This window comes from Trachurus japonicus, chromosome 10 (genome assembly GCF_045865225.1).
Source record: "Trachurus japonicus isolate A0001 chromosome 10, Traja_1.0".
Taxonomy (NCBI): Eukaryota; Metazoa; Chordata; class Actinopteri; order Carangiformes; family Carangidae; genus Trachurus; species Trachurus japonicus.
In genome coordinates, this window is record NC_140916.1 from 30,897,449 (window position 1) to 30,911,790 (window position 14,342).

Below are 14,342 nucleotides of genomic sequence, written 5' to 3' on the forward strand. Positions count from 1 at the left end.
TGTGTGTGTGTGTGTACACGTGTGTGTGTGCATGTGCATGTGTGTGTCTATCCTGAGCAGGACCAGGCGGGCAGAAAGCGGAGTACCGATGTGTCAGTAAGGCCTCTGGACTCCACAGCAGAGCAGGTAACAGACCTTCCCTCTATATCTTTCCACTTCACTCTGTCTTCTTTTGGCTTTTCATTAATTCTGCAGTTTTGACTCAAAGCAGGTTGATTTCATCTCCCTCATTCTGCCATTGATAGCTTTGGTCAGTGAAAGCAACATTGTTGGGATGTTTTGATGTGTGAAGTGGGAGCGTGTGTGGAAATAACCTGTTAGGGGAATTTGATTTCTTTCTTCTTTCTAATCCTCTTTCTTCTTCTCTCTTCCTCTGTTGCTTGTTCTATCTGTCAACACTTGTATCAACTGCGCAGGAAACACTAAATCTTTGTGTGTAGACATTATATGTTTGCATTGTCTTAATGAAAGAGAAAAAGAGGTGCAGCTGAAGTGAAATGACATTTTGTTGAAGTTGATGGACAGAGTTTTGTTCCATTTTTAAAGATTGGACACCGAGTATTTCACACTATAAACTGTATGACTTTGGGGTGTTCAATATTTTCTGATGATTTTATTCATCAAATTATTAACTGATTAGTGAAACAATGCTGCGCAGTTTGCCGTGTGTGTCCGACCTCTGATTTGAAGAGAGAACAGAAAGAGTGAGGGCAGATAAAGAGAAGGACTATAAGACACAGGATAGAGGTGAAGGGGAAAGCACAATAAATCTTCCTGTGTGATTCATGCTGCACATACATTAAAGATGTTTAGCGAAAGACGGCATGATTCATTCATGCTCCGGATGTCTGACACCCGTGGGTGAGCTCCATCATTTTGACGCTCTCAATCACAGAGACGGTGAAAGATTAGAGGTTTTAATTCAGTATTTGTGCAAGATCCCATTAAAGATGCAGAGACACAACAGTGAAATCCACCGCACTGCACCACCAGTGTCAGATTTTGACAAGCTTTTAGACCAATGCTTATCACAGCATGCCATCACTGTTGTTTTAAAGCCTCCCCTCTCCATCGTTTCCCCTCTCCTCTTCTCTCTGCTGATCCCAGCATGCCTCCTCTGTCCTTTCCTCACTTGATTCCTCCCCTCAGCCCTCCCTCCATCGTTCACAGCGTGGAGCCTCTTTCATTTCTAGAATCTCTCTTTCAACTTGTCTCACAGTTTTTCTTTTAAAAATGTTACTATCTAATCTCAGTAGGGGTTTCAGACTTACAAATTCGCCAACCATGTCTCTTTTCGATCTCACTGTTACTTCTCTGTTTTTGAAAACACTTTCACTGTTTCCCTTATGTACCTCTGAAAGTCCCTCATCCCTCTGCCCTCGTGTTGCTGTGATTCTGTGTATAATGAGAGCAGCCCTTGACTTTCGCTCCACAGTCTGTTGAGTCGTAAAATTAAAGAAATGGATACACAGATGGATTCACATTCACATTTTCAGTAATTCAAATCCTTTTTTTTTTCTTGAAATGTCTCTTGATTCTGCTGGAGTTGTTAACAATGATGTTCAATAATGCTGGTCAGCTATGTAACTTACGTGTGTAATCCTCTTATTTTTGAATTTCGTTACTATTTAATTTGATATCTTGTTCGCTCATACACAGTAGCAGAGTGAGTCGGGCTTAAAATGTGAAATAAGTGAATCTGAACTCTGTCAGACTTTCATGTGGTTAGTCATGCCAGCTTTGGCATGTTGAGCCGTTTCACTTGTCAACACACTGTGCATTATTCAGTAGTCCATCTACTGCCACTGCTCATGCAAGCATTTTAGTTTGAACTGCTATCATAGATTTCCATGGACATTATATAAATGTTTATCAGCTTTAATACAGTGTGTTTCATATGGAATGGAATTTATAGGATTTTATGTAGATTACATTAAATATGAGATGGATTCATTTGGGTATTAGCCCTTATATGGTTTTCACTGTTATCCCTCTAAATCCAGCATGTAGGCATTTCTATTCAAGTCACCACTAATCAGTATTGAATGGTGCAGTGCAAATGGCTGACATGGATTGTTTTGTAATATTGCTGTGGAAGTTGACCTTGCACTAAGAAAGCTGATGTGGTAGAGCGGTTGGTGGAAGGTATGCTGGGTATTTCAGCTTCTATGTGTGTCGCGTATTGTCCTCTCATTCTCAAGAAAACATCATTAAACCTCCGGTGGTTTCCTGTCCATGGCAGCATTCATATACCTAACCTAACCTCGCCTAACCTCAAGAAGCCGCCTGTGTCACGGTGGCCCAACATTACTATGCTCTACTGGTTTCGGAGGAACTACAATGCGTTGTACTGGAGTGTGTGTGTGTGTCTGTGTTTTGGTGTCAACTTCCTGGATGTGTGAAAGTCTGCATGTGCTGGTACTGCCTCCCAGAGCGATAGTCTGTGTTATGAACAACAGTAAAGTTTAATGTGTAAATATATATATGTTCAGTTTATTTTTAAGTGACTAGCCTCAGCACAAATCAAACCAAAAGGTCAACTGTGTCATTTTATATTCATCCTCACTGAGCTGTGTAGACAAACCTGGAGCTCTGTCTGCATAAACTTCAAGTAATTTTATTACTAGTACAGGAAACCCACCTCTCTCCTCCAGCCAATAAATAATGTCTATTGGTTCTAGTTCTGTTTAAGAAGGTAAATTTAAAGATGGTTGAGGAAGTCAGCTGTGATATTTCTAAATAACAGTGGTGGCTCTTTACTTGCTGTTATTGTCTTTACTCTGGAGAAAGATGTGCTTGCAAATCAGATTCTTAAACCACAAGACCAGCTGCTGTCATACGTCCAAGCTTCAGTGCCACCGCCAGCACCGGACTTATTGCTGTTTTCTGATTGTTTTCACCTCTTGGTCTAATGTTTTTAGCTTCTCCCTTTTACTGTGTGTGTTTTTGTGAAGCTTGATGGTTTTCATGCAACAGCTATGGCTTGTCTTGTCAATGTCTGCAGAGCCTGGGAGCCGTCATTTCGTAGCGTGTAGCACAACATTCGATTGATTTGAACTGAAAATGTGCAAATAGTTTTGTGCGCACTGATTTTGACTTTGTTCATTCTATTTCTGAAGTAAATCATATATATATATATATATATATATATATTGTATATTTCCAAACTTCTCAGTGTTAAAATTGGTTGTAGATGCAGATTAGAGTAACAGTTCTCAAGGTTCCCCTCTCAATAAGTTGTAAACCTTGTACACTTTAACATCTCTATACAGTCGTAAGTTTGAACACACTCTCCCATTTACTTGAGGCGCTGCACATGCACATTTTTTCATAAAGGCATTCCCAGGCTCTGTAAGTTTCTTTATGTGCTTTTCACGTGTGCTACGTAGAGAGCCGTGGCTCAGAGTAAGACCCAGCACTCCCAGTCTCAGCCTCTGGCCCAGCATCAGCAGCCCTCAGCGGGTCGAAGATCCCACCGCACCCTGCCCAAGGACCAAACCCAGTTGCTGTCACTGCAGCACGACCACAGGCACAGGGAGAGGGAGAGGGAGAGAGAGAGGCAGAGGCAGAGGGACAAGTCTGTGGCAGCTGTCCAGAAGCTGACGGTTAATAGTGGGAGCTCACCTTCTACCGCTGCTACTGTTGCTGCTGCTGTTGCTGCTTCCTCGCCCAGTCGCCCTGCCAACAGCCAGCGCTCAGTGGTAAAGAAGCCCGCCCTTCCACAGCCATGTAGCAACTTTTATTGCTCCGACATCCCACTCTGTCACTGTCCGTCTGTCCCTCCTCCCACAAAGTTATGTTTGGCAGTTTTAATGTGTTTAGTCCCCTTTCCCCCTCTTTCACCTTCCCATCCTTTTTTCTTAGCTGGGTCGTCCCTGTCATCCTTATCTCAGTTAATAGACTTGTTTCATCTAAAGGTCATAAAAGTCTTGGAGAAAGTAAGCAAAATGTTTGGCAGACACAGTTCAAACACATAGGCCAAGGAGCGAGTAAGGTCAGAGAGTCTGTTAGCAGAGACTTTTTTTACCTGATGTGATAACTCAGGAGTTCAACTGAAACATGTAGTTTTGGCCGTAAGTTTGTAACAATTTCACCAGCTGCATGCTTTTTTTCCCATGCTATATTTTGCATATATTTGCCACCCTACAGAAAAATTGTCTGTTTTTGTGTAGGGTGGCAACATGTGGTTTATACCTTCTATACTTAGATCAACTAAACCACACAGACAAATATGAACAGGAAACAGACGTGAGAAGAAATGTCATTTGAAAAATCATTTCCCCTCTAACTTGTCAAAAGAGAAGTTTAAGATGCTTTTAGATGTGCACAAACCTTCAGACTTTTAATGCTGGGATGTCTCTGTCTGATACAGCTGCAATCTTCAGTGCATCTGGAAGTAGGAACAGTTAAGAAAAACACTGAGCTATGATGTTGGTTTATGTCTCAGTGACAGATGAGTAGCACTCTTTTCATGTTGTGGTCACCATGTATAAAACTACTTTGAAATGGTCTTAAGATTCAATATAGTTTCATTATAGTATGTTGTATACATGGCATATCTGCCTACACACACGCACACAAATCAGTCAGTCTAATGTGTGTTTTTTGTTTTAGATGGACCTCCATGAATCAAACTTTGCCAGGCTGCTTTTTCCTGTTGGTCTACCCAGCCAGCTGCACTCGAGGCTGGGCTCTGGGAGCAGCTCTAGCCCTTGTACCCCAGCCATGCAGAGAGCTCACCTCAACCAGGTATACACAATCACATCTTCACTCTGCATCCTTCATTGAACATTGCATCCTGATGTCCTCTTGTTTGCACAATCAGTGTATTCCTATATTTTACAGGGTAACTATGCAAGTACGGTCGCTTTTCCGCTTTTTTGATAACCCTCCTCCTGGCCATGTGCATTTGTTTACAATGAAGCCAGCGAGAAAGCAGTCAATAGAGTGTTGGATAATGTCATATATCATATTTAATGTTACGCTGTGTATATTTGTGTAGATTAATCTGTCATAAACAAGAGATTATGGGTTACGGGGTGCATTTGTGTTACGGCGCACAGAGACAAGAGCTGGGACACCGAGTCGGAGGCTCTGATCTTGCAAAGTTGTTTTTTAGCCAAAAGATGCTACATGGAAGGCAGAGAGCCTCCGTTCTCCCTGTAACAAGTTACAAGTAATTTATTAAACCTTCAAATTTACTGCAAAGCTGTTTAAGTAAGGTAAAAAAAAATGTAGCACAGTGAAGCTAAAAATCCTGCCTAGTTCCTCTTGAAGGGCTTTTTCCATCTATATCTATTTCATTCTTTTATATTCCCCACTGGAGTGAGAAGGTTTTTCCCCGCTGTTCCATTTTTGGGCACGTTTCCATTTTCTCTTTTACTATTTCCACTCAGAAATACTCCAGACTCATCTTTCCTGGGATCGTAGTTCTTTTGGTGATGTGGCAAAAAGATTTAATGTATCAATGCAATTCATCAATTTTTTTATTTGTATTTATCCAGAATGCCAATCTGCGCTCTAGTCGAGATGTCCCTCACAGCAGCTCTATGTCAGACATGGCCATCTCCCCGTTGTCTCTATTTTCCCCCGTGTCCCCGACTGATGATGTCTTCTGGGATTCTACACCACCTAAAGTGAGTACCTGCTGTCCCTTTAGGTCCTGCATAACACATTTAGATAACAGGCCAGCAGGTTAGGTGACTGAACGCTGTGTGTTACTGTTTTGTTATCCTGGTTGCCACTGACAAGGGAACTTGTTGTTATTGTCATGCCAGTCACAGGATGTAACCAGCATCACACGAGGTTGGCATGATGTTTTTGTCTGTGTTAAACATCCTGTATTCTGGTCATGCTGAGCTCAGGAAGTGCTGCACACAGCAAAACGTTGGCACATTGTTGATCTGTGTTTATATTTTGGGCTGTTCGTGCATGTGTGTGTGTGTGTTGCCTCAAGGCTCATTATGAAGAGCCTGTAACTAAAACTATCTTTCTGATAATCATAAACACTCCTCCACACACACTCCAAAATAGATCAGTCACTTTCTATCTCCCTCTAATGTCACTGCCCCCCCACTGGATGTTTTACTGAGAGAATATGCTGTAAGGTGTATTTACTGACTGAACACCATATGGAGTTGATATAACAACTAATAACTGCTACAGAGAGGGGAGGGGAGCCCAGTAAAGCTGTCCGTTTGCTATGTTGTTGAGCTAACAGGAGGCCATATGGAGTCCATATCGCAGTTAATAACTCACTGCTCTCTCCTGTGACTGCACTGATGTGACTGCAAGCTAAGACACTGGAGTTGACAGTAGTGTTATTACCGTGCTGCGGTGCAGCCATGCATTTTCTTGTGCTGAGGCTTTGTTGATTTTGTTTTGTAATCCTCATCAAGCACAGATTGTAGAAACAACCCCACGAGCTTGGCGTGTGCTGCAACAGAAGACAGGAAATGACAGACGCTAAGCTGGGCATTTTGAGTGTGTGTGTGTGTGTGTGTGTGTACGTGTACGTGTCTGTGTGTGTGTCTGTGCTAGTTCAGGGGAGCCAGATGCAGGATGTGGGCAACTTGTCAGAGGGTGATAGGTATTCCCACGTCTGTCTTCCTGCTCGGTTGGGTGTGTCTTCCTCTCTGAAACTGGGTCATATGACCCAGGAGATGACAGGTTGAAAGGTCACCAGCTGGTTGGTTAGTTTGAGAAGAATCAGATGTTGAAAAAAAAGAGAAAAAAACCTACTTTAAACAAAGCAGTACTTTGCAGTGCTTACAATGACTGATATATTGCAGTATGGATTTCACAATGCTGCGGTTGCCATATCATGAAGAAAAAGGTTGAGAAATCTCACTGACTCAGATGATGTTTCCCACACCATATGGAAGATTTGGACATGGTTTTAAAAGATCAACCCAGAAAATGTTCAAAAATACTTTTAGCCAAATGGTCTCATTAGATTCCCAGTAATAAATATATCCTGATGTGTTATTAAAGATTTTATTGCACTTAGCTCCACAGCTTCTCGGGCACTGTAGAACTTGTTGAACATGAAGGTTTCATAACTGCAGAAAGCTCCCTATAATTAGCCGAGACCCTGCTGGGCTGGGCATGAAATCCTTGTAAAGAGTTCTTTTCAAACCTATGAAAACTATAACAAGCACTGACGACCACCAGGAGACTGCCATCTTTGTCTGGTCATTCAACCATGTGTTTTTTTTATGGAGTCTAATGAATTGATTGTTCCTTCTTTCCCATCCAGGTCCCAGAGCGCACTACCTCCAAGTTTTACTGTAGAGAGCTGGTGATGGGACACAAGAGGGCCGCTTCAAGGTATAGCACTGCACACATACACAATACACAGGGACATATGACTTTTATGTAGGTTGCTTTATGTTTTGCCTGTCTATCATCTGTGTATCATGAACGAAGCTCGATGCATAAAGCAGCTCGTAATGAACAAATGAACAATGAAGTGAAAGTTTCTCTTAAAGAATTCAATAAGTGGCACTTTATCACTGAGCTGTGCAGTTCACCTCAGCTCTGTGAAGTTTTTAGTGTCTTTTTATTGCTTTACTGTAGCTTCCTGGCTTAAAACTTAACTCTTGACTCAACACTGATAAACCCACTGTACACTACCTGTTCAGCACCAAATCACAAATAAACAAAGTTATTAACTACCTAATGACTGAAGTGGAGAAATCAGCAGTTAGAGAACCAGATGCTGTTCATGTTTCTCCTCTGTGTAAATGGACATTATCAGAAGAGCTGGGTAAATGGAGCGTAATGGAGTCTTTATTGGAGTTTGACAACAAGTAGTTTCACTAACAACACTGTTGAGTTTATCAGTACATTCAAATAAACCTCATTGCACCCCTGTAGTTTTACGTCTTCTACCAGTTGGTCTATTAATAACACATTATTTGCTCTGGCTCACACTCTGTGTTTTATACACTGAACTTAAAACAAAGTTACAGCGAGGGGCTCCTTGACTTTGGGAGCACCTACAAGCTCCAAGTTAATTTAAACTAAGCATCCGCATCAGCTGAGCTGGTAGCCTAAAGCTGTAATTATGAAGGCATAGTTTAGCATCATTAAAACATAAGTCATCTGTCTGTGCTTAAACTGGAAACAAGAGATCCTAAAACAGCATCAGCATTTATTATCTCTGGTATGTAACCATGCTGGGAGCAGAGTGATTCCCTCAGCTCGAGTGAACCTTAGTTATTGTGAGGATTTATCTCACACTGTAACTCAGTGCTCTGCCATATACCATTAGAGAACAATTGGACATGGGTAAATCAGATTAGTTTAGCTCAGATGATTTCTTCTGATTAGATGAAACTAATGGTGAGGAAATTGGGTCATTGTGTAGTGAAAGCAGCGTGAAGAATGAATTTACGATCAGAGTGTATACAAGTCTCGATTTACTTCCCTTACTGTACCTCTTTTCTTCTTTCTTCCACTCCACCTGTGTCACTCTGTGTTCACGTGTGTGCGTGTGTCTCTCTCTCCATCTAGTGGCAGTCCAGTGTCTCTGGCAGATAAAAGTGGAAGGTCTGTGCCTCACGGATGCTGCTCCACCAGCAGCAACCACCCAGGTCAGTGCAGCCTGAACTTAACCTTTCTACTGAACTGCTGTTTTTTTGTTTGTTTTTTAAGTATATTTTTTGGGGTTTTCACATCTTTATTAGTTAGAACAGTTGAGAGAGACAGGAAATGGGGAGGCAGAGAGAGGGGGAATGACACGCAAAGGGCTGCCCGATGCAGGATTCTAACCGGGGCCGCATGCAGCGAGGACTGTAGCCTCTGAACTGCTGTTTTAATGGTAAACCACATCTCCAAAACAGTACAGGGTCATCTGAGGTCAGAGAGATAAAGTGGGTGGATGTGTGACCGTTGTTCCACATTGTTAATGGGCTGGCTCCCAAGACTTATCTCTCTGTTCAGGTTCCTGCATGACAAGATTGAAAAATCTACATTAACTCTTAATTTGCACTAATGATGGTAGCTGTATTTTATATAGATACACTAGCTTTATTGTCATTGTACAGTCACCTGGACTAAATTTTTAAAAGCAACGACATAAGGTTCAGTCAAAGGGAATTAAATAGATTAAAAGAAAAACAGCAGAATATACAAAACCACAATAAATACAAAAAACCTATGTTTAAATATTATTAGTTGAAATAAATATAATATAATATAGTCTAACCTTCTACATTAAAAAAAAAGTCAGGATGCAAAAGTTAAATTGTAAATGTTATGGCTTGATTTGGCTACAGAGTTGGTTTATTTTCCTTTTGATAAAGCTAAAGGGACCACTACTACTGCTGCTGCTGTTGCTAGTTTCATCCAGCTCACACTTTGTTTTTTCTCATGCGTCGTCATGGGTTTGAACATAACCGTTAAGTCACTGGTTTCGGGTTTAGTCCACACACCCCACGCCCTAAACAACATCCTCGTAAACACATAGTGTCACTGTCACACCAACCTCACCATGAGCTTCACGCACTTCCTCTAAAGAAGCAAGAACAGAGGGGGATGCGTTCAAAGCTTGTCCTCTCTACCTGTGTGTCTAGAGAGGAAAAATCTCTCTTTCTTTCAAAAGCTCTTCCCTCTGCGGCCTCTGTGTGTGGCAGTCAGAACGACGCTTCAATCTGTACCCACTGGGAGAGGTGGAGAGAAGAGTGGAGGATGGGGGGAGAATATGTTTTCAAAGTTGCCCTCTGTGTGTGGTTGGGAGGAACTACTTTTGATGCCTCCCACTCAGCTGCTCGGCTGCTGGCCTCAGTCGTCTTTGTTCGGTGCCACAGATCAGAGATTCTCCAAGAGACGCAGAAAGCTTTACTGTGGTGGAAAAAAGGGCCTTTTATCTGCTTTTTCCGCAACTGAGTAAAAGTTGCTTTCCTCTTTGAACTATGTTGTTCTATAGGTAAGCCTATTTGTGGCATTCATAATGTACAAATTGATTTACTTTGTGAGGGAGAGGTGAAGGGATTGACACCTTCTCTCTGGAGCGCTGCTGGTCCTAGTGTTCATCAACTTTTACCCCGTATTTTCCCATAAAAGTCCATTAGATTTGTGTGACAAAGATGTTTCCTCTTTTGATCTCATCTTCTCACACTCTGCCGCTGCCAGAAACTCCAGGTATGTGGTGGAGAAACTTTCACCTTTTCCAGAATTGTGGCACATTTTTCTCCTCAACGCTGTGAAAAGCCAGCATGCTCGCACCAACAGACCATAATGAGAAGGCTAAACTAACTCATTAATGTGACCAACCACCATGTAAATCTGTTCTACACAATATCTTTATAAAAAAAATAGAGCCAATTGTGTGTGATTTGAAGAGCACTGCTCAGAGTCAGCGAGTGATATCAAAGTGTTCTACTGAGGAGTTTTATAACATTCGAAGCTCGTTATTGTGATTAGAGGGAGGGACTCGTCTGATTTTCAAGTCTACGGTCTTGAGAGTGTCTAGTTGGAGGCTGTAATAGCTGCTCCAGGATGTTAGTCACATCGCTTCCTGTCTGCTTACTGACTCACCTCTGTCCCCTATCACACTCATCACAGTTGTGTCACATGATCCGAGGTAGGCGCTCAGGCACAGTCTGCTGGGAGAACCTGGTGTGCAGGAGCTCTGGCTCAATTGTACTAAACGCTGAGCTGAGGATCCTGCCGTAGATTGGAGGATGAGGTGCAGTCTGGAGCCGACTGACTCATCCACAGACCTGTTAGCAAACTGCCTGGGATCCGTAAGCTCTGCTTTAGGCTGGCCACTTTAATGTAACTCCACAATGATGGTTTAGGGCTTTAAATTAATCTAAACTACACAATGTGTGATCCCTGTAGAGGCCAGGCTGATCATTGCTTTGTTTGATCTTCTTAATAATATCTCTCACCACTGATTGTATGGGGCGGGCCACACTGTTCTGTTTTTTCTTAAGATCACACAGGTGCTATTAGTCCGTTTATGAATGTTTGTTCACTGCATAACTACTAGTAATGTTAGCGTGTGCTTCTCTGTGTGTTGTAGGTTACTTCAAGCTGGAGAGTCCTCTCCTACAGCACCGTCTGCAGCAGTACAGAAACGCACAAGACAACATAACTGGCGGACATACACAGGTAAGTTAAGAGTCAGTCTCCTGGAAACGTGTCGTTCTGCAAAACATTGTTCAGAAGTAGATCAGACTCTGACACGTGTGTGAGCAGAATATCCAAAGACTCTTGAGCAGGAAATTAATCTCGTTTTGAAGCCGTGCAGGCAGCGACACTGACCTTGCCTGGCAATGAGCAATTCTTAAGAAGCACATGCCTTTTCTTTTTCTTTATTTTGTCCTTCTTCTGCATTTTCTGTGATTTCCTGACTCATGCCACCTTATTTTCCTCATCTCCACCACTCAGGGCGTAAAATCCGCTCTCACCCGGTTTAACAAAGCCACAGAATACTCCTCCTCCAGTGATGAAATCGGTAGCAGCGATGATGAGGAGAGGAACAGGTGAGAGCTCCAGCCTCAGTACTAAAGTTTCATTGTGACTGTTGTAAAAAACCTTCCTGGTGTGGAAAACACCATACACTTCAGCCGAGCTTCCCTTTTAATGCAAGAAAGGGACAATGAAATCTTTCAGACAAACAACTGAGCACAACTGAGTTCCACAAAGTGGAACATGATATGTTGTGAGGATGTGACAAAGCGATTGTGAAACCTATTTTTAACAAGTGAAAACAGCATGTGAGTCCCCTCTCTTCCTTAGAGTTTTGCTGCATCTATTGTGAAAGTTTCATCTGACAACAGAACTGAATGATACACACAAATAATCATGTTCAAATTATTTTTGACAGATTTTAGTGAGAAAGGTACTTTTTTTTAATGGTCAAACAAGCATATTGTCGTGCATCTGGAAGACATTTGCATCTCTGTAGCAACACAGTGTTTCATCTACATTTCACTTTTTAGCAGATCGAACTGCACCTCCAGCAATTTGGGTGTTACACTGGGGCGTATCGCCATTCATTGTTTGGCCTTACGACCACTAAACGAAAGTTGAACCCACAATAGTTTGACAGATGGGCAAGATCTAGAAATGTTTAGGATTTGTTGAATCATCTTAAACCTTGGAGGTCAAGCTTTGCCACTGGTCTATGATTTACATTCTTGTAAATTTGAGATGAAGCAAATTGCTTCATTTCTATGATACAATGTATTTGTGTCCAAAGGTCAAGGGGCACCATGTTTATGATTTTTGACATTATTATTACTCTTATGGTTCTACATTCAATTCCAGGAATTTCATTTGCCTTGGTTTTTTTTTTTTGCCTTTGGTCCTGAGGTTATTGATAACCCTAACCTGAATCCTTGCAACACCTTAAGTCAGACTCATTACCTTACCTGTCCATGTACTTCAAGGTCTGGCCTGTCCAATGGAAAAGGGAAATACTTCAGAGGAATACCTGATGGCATCGTACTGCAGCCTCACCACAATCTTAATCAGGTACACGCACACACACACACAAGCCCACTACCCAGCTCCCATGCACCTCTCAGCATATTTAATGTTTAACATCTAAAAGTTATACTGTCCATGTCTACATTACACAGATGAGGACTGCCCATGTTGCTTTAGGATTCATTTTCTCTGTTGACAGTAAATAATTTAAGATCTTCCAGGACCATCTGAACCATCAAAGTCAGAATCAGAAGAGAAACTGTCACTCAGGTTCCCTCACTCATGACTTTGTATGTGTGTTTGTGTCGTGCAGTTCTCTGGGATGGGTTCAGATGATACATACTTGCTGCCAGACCTTCTGCAGAAAACCTCTTCCTCTAGTCCAACCCATAATGCACTGGGGCAACTGCAGCAAACACGTGAACTCAGCTACTCGCAGTCGCCCACGGCCCCTCGATGCCCCACACACCAGGATCTACACGAGAGTATGGTAAGAATAATGTTAAGTCAGACGGACACAAGTAGACCGACTGACTTGCAGGAGCAGACACACACGCACACACACACGCACACTCAAGTCATTTATATTATGCTTTATTCCTCCTTATCATTCACTTCTCACAGCTGTGGAGTGTGTGATCAGAAATAATATTATTTCATCAACGCATTCACTTCAACAACTCCATTCTACAGAGTTATTGATTCTCCCATTGACATAATCAGAAACAATTGTACAAATCTCATCATGCAAGTGAATAAGTATTTGAACACTGTCTAAGGCTGTCGTTCATGTTTGAGGAAATAATTCTGACCAGTTGCACTTTATGTTTTTCCACTAGAGGGAGGTGGTGGCACAGTTGAGGTACACTCTTATCAGCATGTGTGTCTTTTAGTGTAACTGAAGACGTAGTGATATCAGTCATGGGTTTCCCAATAATGCTTGGTTACAATAATGCAAAAAATGTTTTGATGCAGTCGTTTTTAAAGAGTGAAGTACAATAAGAAAGGTGCTATGAATAGTATTAGTTTTAGTTTTAGCTTTTGCTTTTTTTTTGCATAAACACCAAACAATAAAAAGTTGTGTGGAATAAATGTGTGTGTTGTTGTTGTTCCCATCAGGCTGTCAGCAGCCCTACTGGTAAAAACACCTCCACGTCCTCCTCTTCCTCCTTTCTGTCCTTCATTGATCCAAGATTGATCCCCATATCATCGCCACCACAGAGCCCCAGTGAGTGCATGGATACACTCGTACATGCAATAAACTAACATACAGCACTGCATTCATGCTTACATATTCTTATGAGGTCGCCATGAGAGATACCAATTATTTGTCTTCTCGTTCTTGTGTAGCTGGCATTAAGGGTGAGCCAATCAAGAGAGAGAACCATAGGAAAGGCTCTGTGGTGAATGTGAACCCAACCAACATTCGACCACAAAGCGACACTCCAGAGATCCGCAAGTACAAGAAGAAGTTCAACACCGAGGTTCTCTGTGCTGGACTATGGGGTTTGTTGTTTTGGCATCACAGACTTTCTATACTGTATTAGTTATGTTTGAATTTACAGAGGATGTGTCTGGTGGGTGAGAGGTTTGCCTCTGTTTTGCTCTGTAGGTGTGAATCTGTTGGTGGGGACAGAGAACGGTCTGTGGCTGCTGGACAGAAGTGGCCAGGGGAAAGTCTACTCCCTAATCAGCAGACGGAGGTTTCAGCAGATGGACGTCCTGGAGGGACTCAATGTACTCATCACTATATCAGGTAAATAATATGTAGGTTAATGTGCACATGCACTGATAAGTCAGCTACTGAGCCTTCAGACATAAAGTGTAGAACTGTAGAACACAGATACAGAGATACCAAGTTGCCACTACCATCAAAATGTCTAATTTTACATACACAT

General features: G+C 42.0%; 1 protein-coding gene across 8 annotated transcripts in view; it reads left to right on the forward strand.

Moving 5' to 3' along the window:
* Positions 1-14,342, forward strand: part of LOC146980273 (mitogen-activated protein kinase kinase kinase kinase 4) — a 65,350-nt gene that overhangs the window by 40,373 nt on the left and 10,635 nt on the right. For 6 of the 8 annotated variants that reach the window (XM_085788556.1, XM_085788557.1, XM_085788558.1 and 3 more), the window contains exons 15-27: positions 61-126; positions 3,390-3,701; positions 4,615-4,749; positions 5,505-5,636; positions 7,259-7,329; positions 8,518-8,597; positions 11,033-11,121; positions 11,401-11,495; positions 12,405-12,489; positions 12,758-12,934; positions 13,564-13,672; positions 13,795-13,950; positions 14,057-14,200. In XM_085788556.1, coding sequence (XP_085644682.1) covers positions 61-126; positions 3,390-3,701; positions 4,615-4,749; positions 5,505-5,636; positions 7,259-7,329; positions 8,518-8,597; positions 11,033-11,121; positions 11,401-11,495; positions 12,405-12,489; positions 12,758-12,934; positions 13,564-13,672; positions 13,795-13,950; positions 14,057-14,200 — 1,651 coding nt within the window. The remainder of the gene's footprint in view (positions 1-60; positions 127-3,389; positions 3,702-4,614; positions 4,750-5,504; positions 5,637-7,258; positions 7,330-8,517; positions 8,598-11,032; positions 11,122-11,400; positions 11,496-12,404; positions 12,490-12,757; positions 12,935-13,563; positions 13,673-13,794; positions 13,951-14,056; positions 14,201-14,342) is intronic. The other 2 variants (XM_085788562.1, XM_085788560.1) reach the window with 1 other exon arrangement.